The sequence below is a fragment of the Metarhizium album genome (genome assembly GCF_000804445.1).
Source record: "Metarhizium album ARSEF 1941 chromosome Unknown scaffold_8, whole genome shotgun sequence".
NCBI lineage: Eukaryota > Fungi > Ascomycota > Sordariomycetes > Hypocreales > Clavicipitaceae > Metarhizium > Metarhizium album.
Genome location: NW_024467582.1, coordinates 353,191 through 371,359, shown reverse-complemented (window position 1 = coordinate 371,359; position 18,169 = coordinate 353,191). Strand labels below are relative to the sequence as shown.

General features: G+C 54.3%; 7 protein-coding genes across 7 annotated transcripts; 3 read left to right on the top strand and 4 right to left on the bottom strand.

The window, feature by feature from the left end:
* Positions 1-125: 125 nt before the first annotated feature.
* MAM_03906 (uncharacterized protein) lies at positions 126-620 on the top strand (the record flags this gene model as incomplete). Its single annotated transcript, XM_040822705.1, has 1 exon — positions 126-620. One exon carries the CDS (start codon positions 126-128, stop codon positions 618-620), a length of 495 nt encoding a protein of 164 aa, XP_040679211.1.
* A 442-nt stretch (positions 621-1,062) lies between these two features.
* Positions 1,063-3,198, bottom strand: MAM_03905 (heat shock 70 kDa protein precursor; the record flags this gene model as incomplete). Its single annotated transcript, XM_040822704.1, has 2 exons — positions 1,063-3,078; positions 3,172-3,198. The coding sequence occupies 2 exons, from the start codon at positions 3,196-3,198 to the stop codon at positions 1,063-1,065; spliced, it is 2,043 nt and encodes a 680-aa protein (XP_040679210.1).
* Positions 3,199-5,242: 2,044 nt separating this feature from the next.
* Positions 5,243-7,345, top strand: MAM_03904 (WD domain containing protein; the record flags this gene model as incomplete). The annotated part of the gene is made up of 3 exons (XM_040822703.1): positions 5,243-5,265; positions 5,370-5,438; positions 5,509-7,345. 3 exons carry the CDS (start codon positions 5,243-5,245, stop codon positions 7,343-7,345), a joined length of 1,929 nt encoding a protein of 642 aa, XP_040679209.1.
* A 1,360-nt stretch (positions 7,346-8,705) lies between these two features.
* On the bottom strand, positions 8,706-11,522 carry MAM_03903 (kinase; the record flags this gene model as incomplete). Its single annotated transcript, XM_040822702.1, has 6 exons — positions 8,706-9,009; positions 9,066-9,542; positions 9,600-10,142; positions 10,187-10,480; positions 10,729-10,752; positions 11,383-11,522. 6 exons carry the CDS (start codon positions 11,520-11,522, stop codon positions 8,706-8,708), a joined length of 1,782 nt encoding a protein of 593 aa, XP_040679208.1.
* Positions 11,523-12,109: 587 nt separating this feature from the next.
* On the top strand, positions 12,110-12,743 carry MAM_03902 (uncharacterized protein; the record flags this gene model as incomplete). The annotated part of the gene is made up of 3 exons (XM_040822701.1): positions 12,110-12,448; positions 12,533-12,648; positions 12,686-12,743. The coding sequence occupies 3 exons, from the start codon at positions 12,110-12,112 to the stop codon at positions 12,741-12,743; spliced, it is 513 nt and encodes a 170-aa protein (XP_040679207.1).
* Positions 12,744-13,280: 537 nt separating this feature from the next.
* On the bottom strand, positions 13,281-14,604 carry MAM_03901 (FAD dependent oxidoreductase; the record flags this gene model as incomplete). The annotated part of the gene is made up of 2 exons (XM_040822700.1): positions 13,281-14,432; positions 14,512-14,604. The coding sequence occupies 2 exons, from the start codon at positions 14,602-14,604 to the stop codon at positions 13,281-13,283; spliced, it is 1,245 nt and encodes a 414-aa protein (XP_040679206.1).
* A 592-nt stretch (positions 14,605-15,196) lies between these two features.
* On the bottom strand, positions 15,197-16,386 carry MAM_03900 (uncharacterized protein; the record flags this gene model as incomplete). The annotated part of the gene is made up of 4 exons (XM_040822699.1): positions 15,197-15,321; positions 15,391-15,811; positions 15,920-16,179; positions 16,257-16,386. The coding sequence occupies 4 exons, from the start codon at positions 16,384-16,386 to the stop codon at positions 15,197-15,199; spliced, it is 936 nt and encodes a 311-aa protein (XP_040679205.1).
* Between the last annotated feature and the right edge of the window lie 1,783 nt (positions 16,387-18,169).

Below are 18,169 nucleotides of genomic sequence, written 5' to 3'. Positions count from 1 at the left end.
CATTTCACATTTCACATTTCACCGCCTCCCGCCATCCTCGTCAACCCACCTCGTAGCTGTCGTCCATCCGTCTTCCCGCGTCCTCGTCTCGTCCATCACCACCGCCCAGCGCACCAGACACAACCATGGCCACGCCCCAGCCGTTGCCAGCCGGAGCAAGAGCCGGAGCGGACCCCCTCGCCGACGCAGCCGACGCAACGCCCATCCCGCAGGCCTTCTTCCTCGTCCTGTTCTGCCTGTTCGTCGTCCTCTTCATCCGCATAACACACTTCACGCTCTCTGATCACCACGAGTATGCCATCACCCGCAGCATCGAGTGCCAGCATCGACGCGGGCACGAGCCATCTTGTAGCCCGTGCCGCGAAATGCCTGCCAGCTCGTCCTGCGCTGGCTTCAACACAATGACATCCCCCGGAGACAGTCCATACTTGCCCAACCTGGTATTCGGGGACAGTATAGACCGTAACAGTACGCCGCTACTGGCTCGCCGGGAACACGGGGCACAAACCGAGTCAGTGGCGATGGATCCAGTAGCTGGCAAGGCTGAAGAGGACTGGGAAGGATACTCGGCCCTCAATGGGACCAACAACTTGAACACGCCGTCGAGTTGGACAGCATAAATACGACGTGAGAAGCTTCGCCTAGTTGATCCTCACAGCACAAGTTGTACACAGAACCGAAATGAGATTGACGGGAATTCCCAAGGAGTTCAGAGAGGGGATGTGTTATTATCATCTAGTTAAACAGTAAATTGTACATCGGCCAATCCTAACACTGGCCCCCTTTAGATCGATGCCCTCATATCATAAACAACCAGACTCTCGAGGAGGTTTTGATGCTCTAACGCCTAAATTTCCGCCAACCATGGTATTATTGACATGGGCAAATCAGTTTGTGCAAAAGTACAAAAGGTGAAGCGGAAGATATGAGTACATTGAAATACAAGATAAAAAAGAATCTATGCCGCGACCCACGCTGGAGGAATGTTCGAACAAATCCCTTTTCGTTTTGGTTTAGAAATTCCAAAAGAAAAAAAAAGAAAAAAGAAACGAGGCTGGCCATTTAGGGCTTGTTCTCGTCCTTCTTCTCACTCTCGCCTTGCTGCTGCTGATCGCCAGAAGCCTGTTCGCCGGAGCCGGCCTCGTTACGAGCCTTGTGCATCTTGTCAAAGAGATTCAAGCTAGCCATCTGAAGCTCATCGGTCTTCTCCTTGATCTCCTCGGCGGTGGCAGTGCCCTCGCCCGACTGACTCTTGGCAACGAATTCTCGCAGAGAAGCAATCTTCTCCTTGATACCATCAGCCTCAGTCTTGTCTAGCTTGTCAGCGTACTCGTTGAGGGCGCGCTCAGTATCGTTAAGGACACTATCGGCACGGTTGGCAGCCTCAATAGCAGCCTTGCGGCCTTTATCAGCCTCAGCATACTTCTCTGAGTCCTCAACCATCTGCTGAATCTCGCTTTCCGAGAGACCGGAGCCAGACGCAATGGTGATGGACTGGTCTTTGTTGGTGGACTTGTCCTTGGCGTGGACATGAACAATGGAATCAGCATCAATGTCGAAGGTGACCTCGATCTGAGGGACACCTCGATGAGCAGGGGGAATTCCGACGAGCTGGAAGTTACCCAGCAGCTTATTATCACGCACGAGCTCACGCTCACCCTGGTAGACTTTGATCTCGACGGCAGTCTGGAAGTCAGCGGCAGTAGAGAACACCTGCGACTTCTTGGTGGGGATGGTGGTGTTGCGGTTGATCAAACGAGTGAAGACACCGCCCAATGTCTCGATACCAAGGGACAAGGGAGTAACATCGAGCAGCAGGAGGTCCTTTACTTCACCAGAGAGAACAGCGCCCTGGATTGCAGCACCAATGGCGACGGCCTCATCAGGGTTGACAGACTTGGCGGGTTCCCGGCCGAAGATGCTCTTGACAGACTCAGCAACCTTGGGCATACGGGTCATACCGCCGACGAGGATGACCTCCTGAATTTCTTTAGCCTGGAGGCCAGCATCCTTCAAAGCCTTGCGGACAGGCTCAGTGGTCCGAGAGATGAGGGGATCCACCATCTTCTCAAGCTGAGCACGACTGAGCTTCATGTTGATGTGCTTGGGACCAGATGAGTCGGCGGTGATGAAAGGTAAGTTGATATCGGTCTGGAGAGAAGAAGACAGCTCAATCTTGGCTTTCTCAGCAGCCTCACGAATACGCTGGATAGCCATGCGGTCACTGGACAGGTCGATGCCGGATGTCTTCTTGAAGTCGGCGACTATGTGCCGAACAAGGTGGATATCAAAATCCTCACCTCCGAGATGGGTATCGCCATTGGTTGACTTGACCTCAAAGACACCGTGCTGGATCTCTAGGATGGAGATGTCGAAAGTACCACCACCGAGATCGTAAACGGCAACGACGCTGTCGGCCCCCTTTTCTAGGCCGTAGGCAAGAGCAGCGGCGGTGGGCTCGTTGACGACACGGAGAACATTGAGGCCAGCAATCTGACCAGCATCCTTGGTGCTCTGGCGCTGAGCGTCATTAAAGTAGGCGGGGACTGTGACGACGGCGTTCTTGACGGGCTTAGAGAGGTAAGCCTCGGCGGTCTCTTTCATCTTGTTCAAGACGAAACCACCAATCTGGGAAGGGGAGTACTTCTGGCCACGGGCAGAAACCCAAGCATCGCCGTTGGAATGCTGGACGATCTTGTAGGGAACCTCCTTGATATCGCGCTGGACTTCAGCGTCGGTGAACTTGCGTCCTATTAATCGCTTGGTGGCGAAAAGGGTATTCTCTGGGTTGACGACGGCCTGTCTCTTGGCCGCGACACCGACAAGTCGCTCGCCATCTTCGGCAAAGGCAACTACTGAAGGGGTGGTGCGAGCACCTTCCGAGTTTTCAATGATACGGGGAACCTTGCCTTCCATGATGGCCACGGCAGAGTTGGTGGTGCCCAAGTCGATACCGATGACGGCACCTTGGACCTTTTCGCCATCGCCAGCTGCAGTAGATTCAAAACGGGCAAATCTGGGGGGCAGCGGCCTGGCAAAGGCAGCTGAGCGAGCAGCGATGGGGGTAGCTCGGGGAAGCTGTCACGAGAGGGCAAAGTCAGAATTGCTAGGCGAAAACGCGCCAACAGGCAGTTGAAGGCTTGCTTTTGTGCAACTTGGGAAGCTACTCACAGCTCGGGAGAGACGCGAAGCCAACATCTTGGATATGATGGTGGAGGGTATAATATTACAGTGACTGAAGGAAAAGACGACGACGGCACGCTCCACAGATGGGTAAGTGATGAAGAGGAAGAAGGTTGGGAAGAGTGTTTCGAGTGGATTGTATGGGTTTATTGGGAAGGGGAAGAAAGCGAATTTTTTTGCCCCGAAAAATTGGCCAGTCCCGGCCATTGGCTGGCTGTCAATAGAAGGCGACGGAAAGAGGCAAGAAGGAGGTGGTCTCCACATGCAGTGCAGGTTTGTGCGGATTAACTTTGGTCCCGTTCCTGGGTGCATGAGGTCAAGGAATAAAAAGTGGGCCAGCAGACGCCAACCACTGGACCAGTACTCTGCATCATCATCATCGCCAGATATGGTTCCTGGCTGTGCATTGAAAATCATGTGCGACGACGCCCACCCTGGCGGAATGCCAAAAGCAATGTCATATAAACGCAACATGACAGCCGTCACTCGGCAGTGATACGACAAGAGTCAAGTTACCTAAGCAAGTGCCCAGGTAGGTAGATATTGGCCACCTGCCTACCTAGGTACTTGAGTAGGTACCTAAGGTGATCACATGTTGTCACGCAACTTGCCGACTGGTAAGATAACAGTCGTAAGAGATTTGGTACGGAATAAGTACGTGAGCACTCAGTACGGCAGCAACGCGTGCTCAAGTGCCCTCCATGATGCCAAAGCAGGCTCCCAGAAAAGGTAGGTGGGCATTAGAAGCTGGCTCGACGAGGTCGACAGGGCGTTGCGTCGCCTTTGGCAACCGAGACGTGGCCAGGGACTGCGTTTGAAGATGTAATCCTTTGGTTTCCTCGTACGTCCAGGTAGGATGGTCAGGCAACCACGGATCACACTTGACAGAACATGGAGTACGGAATGCCATTGAACAGACCAGGTCCAGTAGACGCCCCAAGGAGAGAGGCAGCATGAATTTATGGTCAGGCATCACGGGTGGTCATGCTCCAATGCGCATACCATGGCGTTATTGGGAGTTTCCCTGGTGTCGCCGATCAGCGTTGCCAAAGCTTGAGTGCTGCCTCACCAGTTTAGTGTCTACTTCTTAGACAGTAAGTAGGTAGATCATTTTACTTGTTGTACGAGTAGCCTGAAGTCTGTCAGCCGAGGTCCGCCAGTAATGCGCTGGTCGCCTTGCTTCGAATGCGATCAATTTTTCATTTTAAAGCTGTTTGGTTCAAGATTAAAGAGAGGTTTTTGGAGTTTTTGGTGGTGATGTAACTTAGCTGTTGCCTTTTTGGTACGACGATTGATAACAAGTACCTAAACTAAGTAGGTACTTAGGTAGGTACCTAGGTACTTATAGCCACCTGGCCGTGATTCACCTCGACCACGCCACACGTCATTCATCTACCTCCAGCAGTCGACCTGCCCACCTCTACAGACTAAGTACTTAGGTAAGTACCTAGGTACTCAAGTACGCAGGTACCTAAGCACTTGAGTACTCCGTACTCCGTAGGCTCTCCGAAATACATGCACCAGCTCCACTCGCTTGCTTGGTACGGCCGGGCACCCAAGGCTATCCTCCGTGCCCAGGCAAGTACCCCGGTACCTTGGGGACTAGTACCAAACTTCATTGCAGGTGACAAGCTCAATAAACTAGCCTTCCATCGAAACGTCTGCATCACGTAACAGCCTCGAGCGGCGGAAACCCACATCCTCTCTCAAACTCTGTAACCCGTCTCCTGCATTTCGCCTTCACCGCGCCCAGGTCTACGTCAATTATCCCCGACCATCAACCTCGACACCCGACACCCGACGCCCTTTCCATCCAGTCGCTCGCCGGCACCTACTACGCATGCCGCCTGTCCAGGTTCCTGCACTGGCTCCCTCGCGCCCCTCGGCTGCCGATACTCCATCGTACGGTACATCAAGCCGGGCATCAGTGGGCCGTCAACATCCCATCCACGGCACTTGGCCGTTGCATGTCTCCGGGCTTATCCAGTAGCTCGAGTGACCTCTGAGACACGTTGCGGACATCCTTTGTTTGCCAAGTTCCCTGGCGGTAGCGTCTACCATGGCCAGTAATGACGACGGCCAGTTCGTGTTTCTCTTCCCCCTCCTGCCACCTGTGGCTGTCCTCCTCACTCTGCTTTCAAAAATTTGTTGGAAATACACTCCTCTAACATCGTGGGCAACTACAGGTGCTACCTGACCCAGGGCCTAATATCCAAAAATGGACGCAAGCATTACCGCATTGGCGTCCGTTCCCAGTATGTGTCCATGTCCATTACGCGGCCTACTCCCACGGCCATACTTGAGCTCACCAATCTTCTCCCGCAGACATTGGCAGCTGCGGTCGTTGATCAGCACGGAAAAGGGAAACATCGTCTACTTTCCCGGAGGAAGCGGCAGCAACCATGTTCAGAGACTCAATACACTTACCCATGAATGCGAAACCATCAAGCTCCTTACCTTTGCGCCGCGATGCCTAGTAGCCGAAAATGGGTGGTTATGCTGCGGGAGCGAGACAGGCGAGTTTGTCGCTATTAAACTCGAAGATGCAATCGAAAGCAATCGACAACCGTTGCTGGGACTGCATCTGGATGCCGAAACGAGACATCAACTGAACCTTGAAGGAACCGACCGTGACGATTCCATACTTGCCCTTCTCGCCCACGCACGACGTTCAAGTAAGAGCTTGATCGCCAAGACCTTGAAACTTGCCAAAGACCGAGTTAACTGCGTCACGCTGTGGTTCCCTCCGGCATTGCCCCCTCTTGATGGAGCACCATACAATGAGCCTGTCGCTGTTCTGGCCAATAACGATCGCACCGTCGTCCTCGTGAGTCTGCGCGGATTCGACCAAAACGATAAAGTAGAGCCACTTGATGTCGTTACATACCCTGATTTTGTCAATCGAGCAATACTGTCCCCCGACGGTCGAATCCTAGTTGCCATTCTTGATGATCCGTACCTCTACGTCCATGAACGGGTCGAAACGGAGGTAGCTGCCCCCACAACTCCAGCCAGCGACGATAGCCGATGTCGATGGGAACAGCGACAAAGAATTCTACTCAAAAGTCAAAGGAAAGATGACAGCTCGGACAGCCGGGGTAGTTTTGCTGCATGCTTCTCACCATCAGGGGCTCAGTTAGCAGTCGGAACACAACACGGCACAATTTCTGTTTTCGACACCACTCTCCTTCTCGACCCTTGTGAGGAGCCCCTCATCACCACGTTCAAGTCATCTCGCCCAGAAAGTGGTCCTGGGGCTATTCGAGACATGGCCTTCTCCCCCGGCCCTTTTGACATTCTCTCCTGGACTGAAGATAGAGGCCATATCGGCTTCGCTGATGCGCGGAGCAACTTCGTAGTTCGTCAGATTGTTGACATAAATGTCAAGGCCGACTTCCGACCTATTGACATCCTTGATCGAAGCACAGTCGACCCCCGGCTGCTGGATAGCAACTCGGACAGGAGGTCCAATCGATCGCCCCCTTCGGGAAGCACACGCACACGTCGAAATGCTGAAGCATTGGAGACTCTGAACCAGCCTCTCACGCCCAACGAAACTGTCGTGCTGGAGGCGATTCAAGGCGACCGAAGACGGCGTGAACGAGCTCGCGGTGGGCCATCCGATTTGACCTGGACCTATCTGTCAAGTTTGCGGCCGCCAGCCGCTGATGGCGAATCTTCCAGAACTCGACAGCGCAGCAGTAGCATGGGCCGAGCAATGGGCGACATTCTCGGCTCCTACCGGGAACAGAGAGAGCGCCAACAAGAGCGGCTCCGTAATGCCAGGCAGCTCACGCAGCTCGCCCGCGAGGACATGGTCACTCAACAACAACTACAAACAGCAGCATCGACAAGACGGCCCGATCAAAGGTGGATGGATAGGATCGGTGAAACGGTGGCCGCAATGCGAGATCAGAGAGAGAGACAGGATTCGTCGTATCTGACTATGCTCGAAATGTTGCAGGCAAGAGAGCGCCCTTCGAATGATACTGACAATGAAGACTCATCGCTCCTCGGGCCTCTAGTCAATCAAGTTGTCAATCGCTGGGAGGAGAGCGCGGTACGAGGAACTCTAGCGACTGATCATGGAGTGTTCGAAGTGCCTCCGTCTGATGATAATACCGCAGGTTTAGCCTGGACCGAGGATGGCCGTACCTTGTAAGATTTTTTTTTCTTTTTTTCCAAGTCAGTGTGTGGCGTGAGTGTCAAGACAGCTAATGTCATGCTTAGATTCGTCGGCACGCAAACTGGCATTTATGAAATGCAAATCAATGTCCAAGGCAGAAAATTCTTTCCAAGCATCACGATGAGTTGAGACGAGAAAAGAGAAAGAGCAATGGCACTAATGGACGACGGGTGAGCATGGAAGGCACAAGATGGGGGTTTTCGATGACTGATGCACAATTGGGGTGTTCACAAGGCGTCGTGTTTTCATGGGAAAGCGAGTAATCGCTGGCTGGAGCAAGATGAGGCGTTGTTGGTCAAGTTGAATTTTTTTTTTCTTTCTTCTGTCGGGGGGTCCTTGCAAATATTCTCTCTTGCCAAAATTGAGTGCGGCCAAGATGAAGAAGGGCGAGGCGCGGGCACACATACATAGGTGAAAATGACTGATTTGTACATGGAATGACTGGGGGGCGTATCAGGAAAACACATTCGCTCATGGCAGGTCTCGTGTCCATTCGTCCCTTGTTTTCTCGCTTCTTGGCGGCTCGTCTGGTCCGTGGCCTACTTAAGTTTGCACGGCAGTTGAATAGCATATGACTGACTACTGCTCGAATGAGTCACTCCATGAGCATGAACTTGGCACCTCCGTTGGCATCTGTCTGCCCTGACGGTTTCGTCTCCTATTCTACAGTGCCATACACAGCACCTTGAGACCTGAAGGGGGCGTTGGTGTTTATCTTAGGCAGGGGTTGCTTTCTACTGTGATGTGCGACTGACTGTAGGAGAGCGTGCGGCCGGTGTATAGTGTGAGTCAAATCCAGTGACTGCGCTGGATGTTGAAAGAAAGAGAGTGTGGCTGTTCGTGTGAAGAAAACTTACAGACATGGTAGGAAAAGAAGTACCAGTAGACGTATGTGAGCTGTACAAGACGAGACGGATGAAGTGGTCAAGTCAAGACTAAAAAATTTTTCATGTGTCGGATGGAGTGCAGGACGAATGGCTTGTCTCGCGGATGGAATATATTCATGGCAAATTCTTTATTTATCGCGACATGAAGCAAACACCTAGGCATGAAATAGCAAGACGGGCCAGGCCAGCAACCCTTCATTCTCTTCCGTGCAAATGACAACAGTTGGTCACTTTCGTCCGCTTACCCGCTGCCTACATGTACGACATGAAGCAAAGACTTGAGACAGCTGGAGGGATGGTCATGTCAAAAGCTGACAAGTCTCGTTGCTCTTCGAGGTTTCTTGTACCAGAAGCTCTACCAGGCGGGAGCACCAGAACACTTCGGAAGCGGGTGCACGTGGCGAACACAAACATACACCTCGTACTCTAGTACTCACCTTGGACACGTATTACCCGAAATTGGTGTCAAACCGCTTAAAAGTGTATCCAATAAAAGGCAAGTTCATGTCCAACGAATCCCCCGACGGCATTTCGACGCCCTGCTGCCCCTGGGCCTTGACTCGGGTGGCAATGTCGGTCTGATCGATTTCGTCCGTGGGAAAATACGACGTGTCGATATTGGAAACCAGTCGTGGCTCAAATGGTGCTCTGATACGGCGTAGGCCGTCGAACTCGACTCCCCGAAAGAAAGGGTGAGCCTTGAGTTCTTGCGCACCGCCAAGTCCAATTCGGTCCTCATGATTGCAAATCAAGCTAAGCTGTCATGTTAGCACTGGAACAGCTCCTGGGGCAGTCACGATGAAGCGTACCTTCGGATAAGATTTTCAGCTTCGAGACCAAGCTGGACGTCATCGGGAAAACACAAAGCCTGTCTCCAGTTCACAATCTTGCGGTGCGTGTCGCGATGATGCTCAGCACAAAATGGAGGCCATCCCACCAGGCACTCGTACATAATTGTGCCGAGAGACCACCAATCGCAGCTAAACGAGTAACCATGGCCACTGAATATCTCGGGCGCAGTATAGTCAGGTGTTCCAACCGCAGAATATGCTATCAGCCTCCTCCTCGACTGTCGCCAATCATTAATCTGCGCTCGATTGCCGACAGTAAGGTCAATCTGGTCAATGGCAACTGAGCTCCGGTCTCTCGGCTTATCGGACTTCCCCTGCAGTAGCTGCTGGTAGTAGCTGTTGTCATGCAGACGACGAAAGCCGGTGGAAAGGCCAAAGTCTGCCAACTTAACATGGCCGCCGTGGTCTAGGAGGATATTGTCGGGCTTGATGTCTCTAGATATCCAGTGTCAGTAATACAAAGAATCTATTCTAGGGTGCAGCACGGCATACCGATGGACAAAGCCTAGTTTGTGGACTGCCTCAATGGCTAATATGCACTCTGCCACGTAAAACCGTGTTATAGCTTCCGAGAAGATCTCATACTTGATAAGCATTGTCATTAAATCACCGCCAGGTAAGAATTCCATAAGCATATAGAGGAAATGCGCATCCTGGAAAGTGGTGAAAAGCTTCACAACCCAGGGACTTTCAGCCTCTGCCAAGATGTCGCGCTCTGATCGAATATTTGCAAGCTGGTCTCTCTGAAGCATTTCTGTCTTGATCAAGGACTTCATTGCGTAGACCTGGCCGGTTGCCCTTCTCCGTACTAGTTTGACTTCACCGAAAGCGCCCTTGCCAATGACTTTGATTGCTTGGTAGTTCGCGGGGCTGTCCTTGGTTCGCAAAAATCGCAAGTATTGTCCTTCTTTGCGGCCAGTGATGGACCAGATCTGATGTCGTCTTTCTTGACCGACGTTTGGCTCCTGGAGCCTCCTCTCAGTCTCACTTTGTCTGCATGACGGGGCGATTAGAACTGGCAACGTAGTGTGAGGACTAGGAAAGAGTGTTGCAACGACAGCAAGTTCTCCTACTCCTACCTCTGATTCCTCTCTCGAGCCCGCTTAACACTGTCCTTGAAAAAGGCCGGGACTTGCTGGGAGCACTTCTGCTGGTTGTTTTGGGCGGTCTGACCATATTTGTCCGGATTTCGCTCCCAAACTTGAGAAAATGATCCCGGAACAGCTTGATTCCGCTTGTCTGCCGGAGCGGCTACATGGTATTCCATTGCTGGAGCGGCATTCGGGTGGTTGGGGAACTGCATATCCAGAGCGCCTTCACCCGACGGCGATTGAAAGACAGGCTGAGGGAGTTGTCGAAGGGGTTGTAGGATACTAGTTGTATGTAGATTTAAGTGCGTCAGTGTTACTCCGGATGTTGAGAAAAGTCCGAGTCTTGTTGTTCATTTTTTGATGTTGCGGTGACGGTTGGCCGTACTTGGAAATAGAAGGAGGCTGAGATGATACATGGCCAATGGGCGCGCGGCGAGCAACTGACTAATTACCGCTCGCAGCCTCACACTGAACTTCTCCTTTTTCCCTCTTTTCTCTCCAAATTTATAGTCAATACAAGTAACGCTTACACGCAGTCGCCTGTAAGGCCAGTCCTTAACATACTAGTATTAACTCGAGCTATAAGCTCGAGTCTATTACATCCAAGTATATTTTTTACTACTAGAATTTCCTCTACCTTATATTACTAAGCCTCTTTATTTCAGAGAGTCTTATCTGCTCAAGTCAATACTAGTATGTTAAGGACTGGCCTAACAGGCGACTGTGTGTAAGCGTTACTTGTATTGACTATAAACTTAAGGAGAAAGGAGGAAGAAAGGACAAGCTTCCTGTCCCCTCTTTTCCAGCTATTATATACACGTGGGTCTGATGTGCATCCGATAAGTATCCGACAAGTATCCGACAAGTATCCGACGAGGCGCCGTGCCGGTGCCTTGTGTACACTCGGGCCTACAGCTCGAGTCCATTACATAGTAACTAGTAGGTAGGAGTCCTAAAGCACCTAGCTAAGGAGTAGGTTAGATACTACTTACTCTATAAGGTCTATATAGAATACTAGGTGTATACTATAGTGGCTTAACCTTGTAACAAGGCCAAACATGGCGGCGGCCCGCAGAGGCAGGACAGGACAACACGGGAACTCTACGAGAGTGAGTAACCAGCTGTAGTCAAGGTGAACTGAACGTGGTTGATGGCGTCGCCCCTGTTCCTGGCGCCGTACTCACCTTTGTCGAGCAACATGGGCGACTCTCCAGCCACGCTGTTGCGGAAACGACAGATGGACGGCGACGGCGACAGCAACAGCAGAGCACCAGCTAAAGCGGGCATCATCGATACGCAAGAACTTGGCAGAGCTGAACGACATGGTCGAGAGGAAAGGAAACAATGAAGTATCGGCGTCTGCCCCCCCTTCAAGTCCACGGTAGCGTCCCGTGCACACTCGAGAGCTATTCTATAGCGCCGGAGCTATTAGTAACCCGTGCTTTCGACACGAGGACGACAGGCGCACAATGAGCGCAAATCATGATTCAAAACTGCAAGAAGTCTGGTTGCTCCGCGTCGCGATTGTGTAGTTACCAAGCCGGCTCGGAAGATGTGTGCAGAAGTATTGTCTGGGCGACCCCTCCGAACTCGTACATGTCCACGGCGTATAGATGGATCGTGTAGCGGCACAAGCGCAGCAATCAAGACGCCGACGAGACGAAAACAGGGCTGCAACAATGTCCACGCTGTAAAAGGAGAGCTACGAGGTGGCGTGGTGGCGTCACAACAGATCAAGGCGATACAGTTTCGCAAATACAAGACTCCAAACACAAAGAGTGTGCCGTCCAAGCCAAGTCGGTCGACAAAGTAAAACGCTTGTACACATAGCGAGCATGTATCCCCAAAGGCGCCTGCTCGCTTGTACACGCAGATCGAGCCTCCGTTGGCCAACCATCGACTCTATTTACCATGGCTAGCGGCAACTCGCGTTCAAGCTCCCCCCCCCCTCTCGACTCGATTCCTGACAAGCCCGAACAGCACAAGACACTTGCTCTTGGGGCAGCTAGTCTCGATGGCAACCTGGAAACGAGCCGCTCCCCTGTCGACGCCTTCCCCTTGAAGAAGACGACGTGCGGCCCTGGTCCCAACCACGAGCGTGCCGGAAATTACAGCGACGCTGTCCTGGCAGTCAATGAAAACTACCTACACCTCATGGAGTTTGCCGGAAAAGTTATTGTAAAGCACCTCCGCCCCGGCTGTTGGAGTGTGCTGTCCAAGGGCTCTACCCATATATGGGTGTGCAACCATGTAAGTCTTGGACGAGACGGACGTGGCCGACAAAAGTCTCCAAAGTATCCCATGGCACCAACTTGGTGTCTCGTGACTCGACAGAACGATGACGATGTCAATGTGCGGCAAGAAATCATACTCGAGGCTACAATTCAGCTTATCAACCAGTGTCGAAAAGGAGATGCTACTCTGGGCCAGGCTCTCGCCGCTGAGAACTGGTCCGTGTTTGTTTCGGCATACCGATGGCCCATGCAGGCAGGACCCATTGGTCTTGGATACCGTGTTCAAGCTTGCCTTTACTCCTGCTGGCTGACCACATGCGTTGCAGAACATCTCGTGGTGAAACAAACGCACGTAGGTGGTTGGTATGGTGTATACAACGTGAAACTCAGTAGTTGGTCGAGATCAGCAAGAATAGTCGGACCCTTTTCACACAGCGCTCGAAACTTACCTTGACTCTGTGACTCTGCGAACTTGACCTCTTGTATGCCCACTCCCCGGGCCCGTATCTGGAGGCATTGGAAGGAGGCCCAGAGAAGGAAGCGCTCCGACGGGATCCCTGACGTCTCTACTGCCAATGTTCGTAGGCATTAGACGGTCTGTCAAGAGTAACAACGCAATACAACCCTGCCCCTTCCGCCCGGCTTGAAAGTGAGTGGCCCTGGGTCGTCTTCATCGGTATGATTGACATCTCCTCTGTAGTGATGATGTCCCGGGGGGTTTTTTTTTTTTCGCGCGAGTGACATGCATAGCAAACGTCTACGGGTTCCGCTCTATCCGTCCGGACGTCAGCTTCTCCCGAGACACTCTGCCTTGGATGGGAGCGGCATGCTCGCTCACCCGCGCTGTGTCAGTTCCCCCTCGTCCCGTAGAACAGCTCCTCGACCATCTCCCCAATGGCCAGACTGCTCGTCAGCCCGGGGCTCTCGATGCCCAAGCAATTCACCCAGCCCTGATAGCCGTCCTCCATCCTGACCACGAAGTCGTTGAAATTGTCGCCAGCCTGCCCAGCCCCCCCGTAGCTCAACTTGGGCCTGATGCCCGCGTACTCGGGCTGCAGACACGTCTCATCCACGCCCGGCAAATACGCCCTGATGTCGTCGAGCGCCCGCGCCAGCCGCTCCCTCCCGACCGCCAGGTCCTCGGGGCCGCTGACCCATTCGACGTCCGGCCCGAAGCGCATCCTCCCGCCCAGGTCGACCGTGAGATGGGTGCCCAGCCCGCCGGCGCCCGGGACCGGCGCAGGATACACCAGCCTCGACACGCGCGGCCTCGACGCCGAGTAGGAGAAGTACGACCCCTTGGCGAACCACAGCCGCTTCCGCAGGCCCGCCGGCACGACCATGTTGTAGACGTCGACGCACGCCAGGCCGGCGGCGTTGACGACCGTCTCGGCCGTGAAGCTCGAGACCTCGCGCGTCGCCGCGTCGCGCACGTCGACCCGCCAGCCACGACTGCCGGGGGGGCTCAACGCCCCGAGCGGCCAGACGCCCTCGACGGCCGAGTTGAGCGCGACGACGCCGCCGCTGTCCTCGAACAGGCCCGCCAGCGAGGCCACCAGGCCGTGGGCGTCGACGATGCCCGTCGTCGGCGACTCGAGCGCGCCGGCGGCCGCGCGCACGCCCTCGCCCTCCTCGCGCACCTCGCGCCGCGTCACCCAGCGCGTCGGCACGCCCATGGCATCGCAGTGCGCCCGCAGCCTCTCCAGCTCGCGCCGCTGCGCGCCGTCCTGCGCGACGATCCATTTCCCCGTGCGCCGGTGCGCCACGCCGTGCCGCCCGCAGAACTCGTACAGGAGCTGCTTGCCCCGGAGGCACAGCCGCGTCTTGAGCGTCTCGCGCCCGTAGTAGATGCCCGCGTGGATGACCTCGCTGTTGCGCGACGTCGTCTCCGTCCCCAGCGACGCGTGCCGCTCCAGGAGCACCGCCGACGCCCGCCGCCCGGTTTGGTGCTGCGAGAGCCGCTGCGCTATGGAGAGCCCGACCACCCCGCCGCCGATGATCTGCTCTTCCCGCGTCAGTCCTCTCCTCCGGGTCTGCTTGTCTGTCGTCGCTGTTGTTGGGAGGGGGGGGTTCGCATACGGCGTGAGTAAAGTCTGCCTGGGCGGCGCGTGTGCTGCCAAACTGGCGCAAGAAGCGCCGCGGCACGATTCGTCTTGATGCAGATGGCGGCATTCTTCTTACCATGTCACTTCCTGAAGAACAACCGTGTGTGGTAGGTTGCTCGTTGCTGGGCGCGCGTGGTACGAGGTGCGAGGATGATCATACCTGACTGAACCGGCGACCTCGGAGGGCCGACCGACGACGTCGTGCGCGGCGCCGAGTTTCGGAGCGGATTGCCGACCCGACATCCGGCATGTGCAACTGCGCACATCCCATCATCATCCACGGACCACGGCGGGTGGGATTGGGATGCTCACTCACTCCGCACAGTTGAATGGATTGCTGCACGATCCCGGTCTGATTCCCTGGGTGCTGCTATAATGCTACATGTGTTCAGTCATTCCGAGGCGTCAACGTCGAGTCACGCAACACGTCTCATTGAATTCAGCCCATTATTTGAACATCAGTCCGGTACATGCGTGCATGCAATGCAGCCTTTGGTGCTTCGACTCCTCACAAATCAGGCAACGTGTTTATCAAAGCGAGCTCTGTTAGCCTTGCGCCTATGCATATATGCCCATTCTTATGGTAATTGTCCGCCGTAAACTCCGTAGGGAATGTGTGTAAAACGCACAGTCGCAAGAAATACATCATGATCCCAAGGCTACGATTCCCGTGGCCCGACCTCGCCAGCTGGGTCTCCGGTGGCTGATGACTGAGTCAGATGTGACGGTACCGACGGCTCAGTCCCCGTTCCTGAGCCGGAATGATGTTCAGCAAGTTGCTTCTCTGTACGCATGCATGTATGGATTAGCCTCGTCTCGCAAAAGCATTTCTCTTCCGTCACAACGCGCATACCCAAGTCACGGATGCGATGTCGCAACATCTGATTCTCCCTGGTAAGCATCTGTGTCTCAGCCTGGTAAAAGGCGCTCTCGTCGCGACCACCAAGGACCCAGTCTCCGCTCTCTTGGCTTATTGAGGTCGCTCGGAGACGGGGCGAGGCACCACGGCTTGGTGTCCTAGACCGGCGGTGCATCTCGGCGCGGGCCATCTCCATGGACCCACGAGGGAAGACGGGTGAGCGAGCGTAGGCTCCGACGGGCTGGGCCCCGGAGACATTACTCTGTGACACTCCCCCTGCTCCGTGCATGGGTCTCGGCGCGGTTTCTGCAATGGCACTGTCGTCGGCAGCCGGGTCGGTGCTGAGTCCGGGCCGCGACGTCTGGAGCCGCTGAAGTTCGAGCTGCTGCTGCCGAATCATCTGGAGGAGCCGATTCTGCTCGACGTCAGCACAAGTGAGCGTGTACGGAATGCATGGACCCAAGGCCGCGTCAGGTGTTTGGTATCATCAAGCTTCGAGTTTCGGGTTTCGGGTTTCGCTCACAACATGTCCTTCCTGCTCCGCCTCGAGTTCCTGATGCAGTTCCCCCAGGCTAGGCGCCCGGTGATGATGCGGATCAGCCATCAGCGGCGAGGCAGAAGGTGGCTGCGGGCTCAATCTATGGTGTCCAGAGTGCTCCTGTGCCATCTCTCCGGGGGCCGGAACAGACGGATCATTCAACTGCAAGTTCATGAGGACGGTCGATCGTCGACGGCTGGCGCTTGGTGACGACGTATTCCGCGCCAGCGAGCTGGTGGAAGACCCTACACGTGCAAAGTAAGAGACAGGTTTGTGCAGAGTCGACGAGGGAGATGCGAGACCGAGGGCAATAGTAACGCACGGCGCGTAGGCTCACGCTGAAGACCAGCATTCATGGTTGCCGCTGCCTGGAGTGACACGGATGCAGATCGGGGCGAGCCCGTGGGGGAATCAGCCCTCGGGAGCGACGGGGCATCGCCGTTGGTGGTCATTGTTTTCGGCCTATGTGGCAGTGGGCACGCCCTTGCTGGAGGTAACGGCGACCGAGAGGTGTTGCAAGCAACGTCTCCGGTTATTGTCTTGGGCATGTGGTTGACGGCTTGCGGCGGTCAGTGGTAGGAAGGAGACTTGACATTTGAACATTTGAACATTTGAAGCTATAGCGGGGCAGCCAACGGGTCAAGCTCGGCGGTTGGTTGGACCACACTGGACTGCACCTCTGGGGCAAGTGCTCACTGCCAGCAGATGCCAGATGCTACTTACGTAAGGTAAGTACCGACTTAAGTACCTATGTACTTGAGTAAGTACTTAGGTAGGTAGGTACCTTAAGTAGGTAGGCTTCAGGAAGACGCTGCGCTGGTGCTCCCTCCGGCCAATGTGTCTCCTGTACGGAGTAGTAAGAACCCCTTGACACGCGTATGCGCTCCAACGTCTGACGTCACCGTGGAACTTGACCTACCCTGCAGCAAGCGGTGGAATCTGGGAGCAAGTTGATGCCGCCAACAAAGCGCGAGAACTCATGGCCCTTGTGATGAACAGCGCCACGCCACATTGCCACGACTCACGTTGTTTGTTGCTTTTGTGGTGGCTGCGAGCATGGCATGTCTGTGGCCAAGCCTCAATCTTCCTTGCGGCAGAGCCAAAGAAAGAGAATTTGGGGGAGGGAGTGGACGAGTCAGCTTCTAAAACAGCGTATTCCCACCATCCATGTCCTTTGCCGGCGAGTACATGTCCGTCCGGCTCTGCGAATTGAAGGATTGAATGAACCAAGGCCAAGCACAAACAACACGTCCTGCAATAACAATAGACGCTGGTAACACGCCGTATTAGTATTATTAGTATTTACTAGAGGCCGCCAAGCTCGAGTCTGCTCGTCCAGGCTAGGAAGATTGGGATTAGGATGCCTTGACCTGAAACGGACTTGAAGGCCGGCATTCGGCACGGAGTACGGAGAGACGTCCCAAGTTGGTCAGTTGAAAATAGTAGGCCTTGGTTCTTGGGTGCTCGACAGCCCCAAGATCCTCCTCAGATTGGGATGGCATGGGAACAATAAATGGCACCGTGCGCCGCCCGCCGTGTTTCATCGGCCTAATATTGTTGAAACACCAGGCGTAAAGCTAGAAGACACGGGAACCTAGTAACGTAGTAGAAGGAAGGGCGAGGGGAAAGGAGAGAAACACACACACACACACCAGCATCGAGTGGGCGACACCCACCCGCCCTCTCTCTCTCCCACATGGTCATGGTGACTAGTAGATGGAATGCCCATGTGCACGTGCATTGTGCAAAGAGGCCGACGCCGCGGCGCGACCGATTACGCGATGGCGTACGGAGTAAGCAACATCAACATGGGCGCCCGACGAGACGGCGCAGGCTGCAGAGCAGAACGTGTCTGACATTGAAAAGAACAGCAGAATTGCGCTACTGCAGGAACCGGGAGCGCAACGGGTTCACGACGCCAACCGCCCTGCACATCAGGGTTATGCCGGCCAGGGTTAATAACGGAAAGGAATCCCAAGTTCAAATGTGCCGTTGTCCGTCCAACAGCTCTGAATAACTTCCAGACGTCCAAGCCAGCGTTGAACACGCCATGTAAATACGTGGCTTTACGGAGTAACGTAACAATCGATGGTTCCTGAGCCGCAAAACTCCTCGCAGGTACCAGTGGTGCTGCCTTTCGGGTGGAGGCAGCTTGCCTCGTATTTCCTGCACCACCAATTTCGTTGGCAGTAATTTCGGATTCCCGTTTTTTTTTTTTTTTTTTTTTTATACATA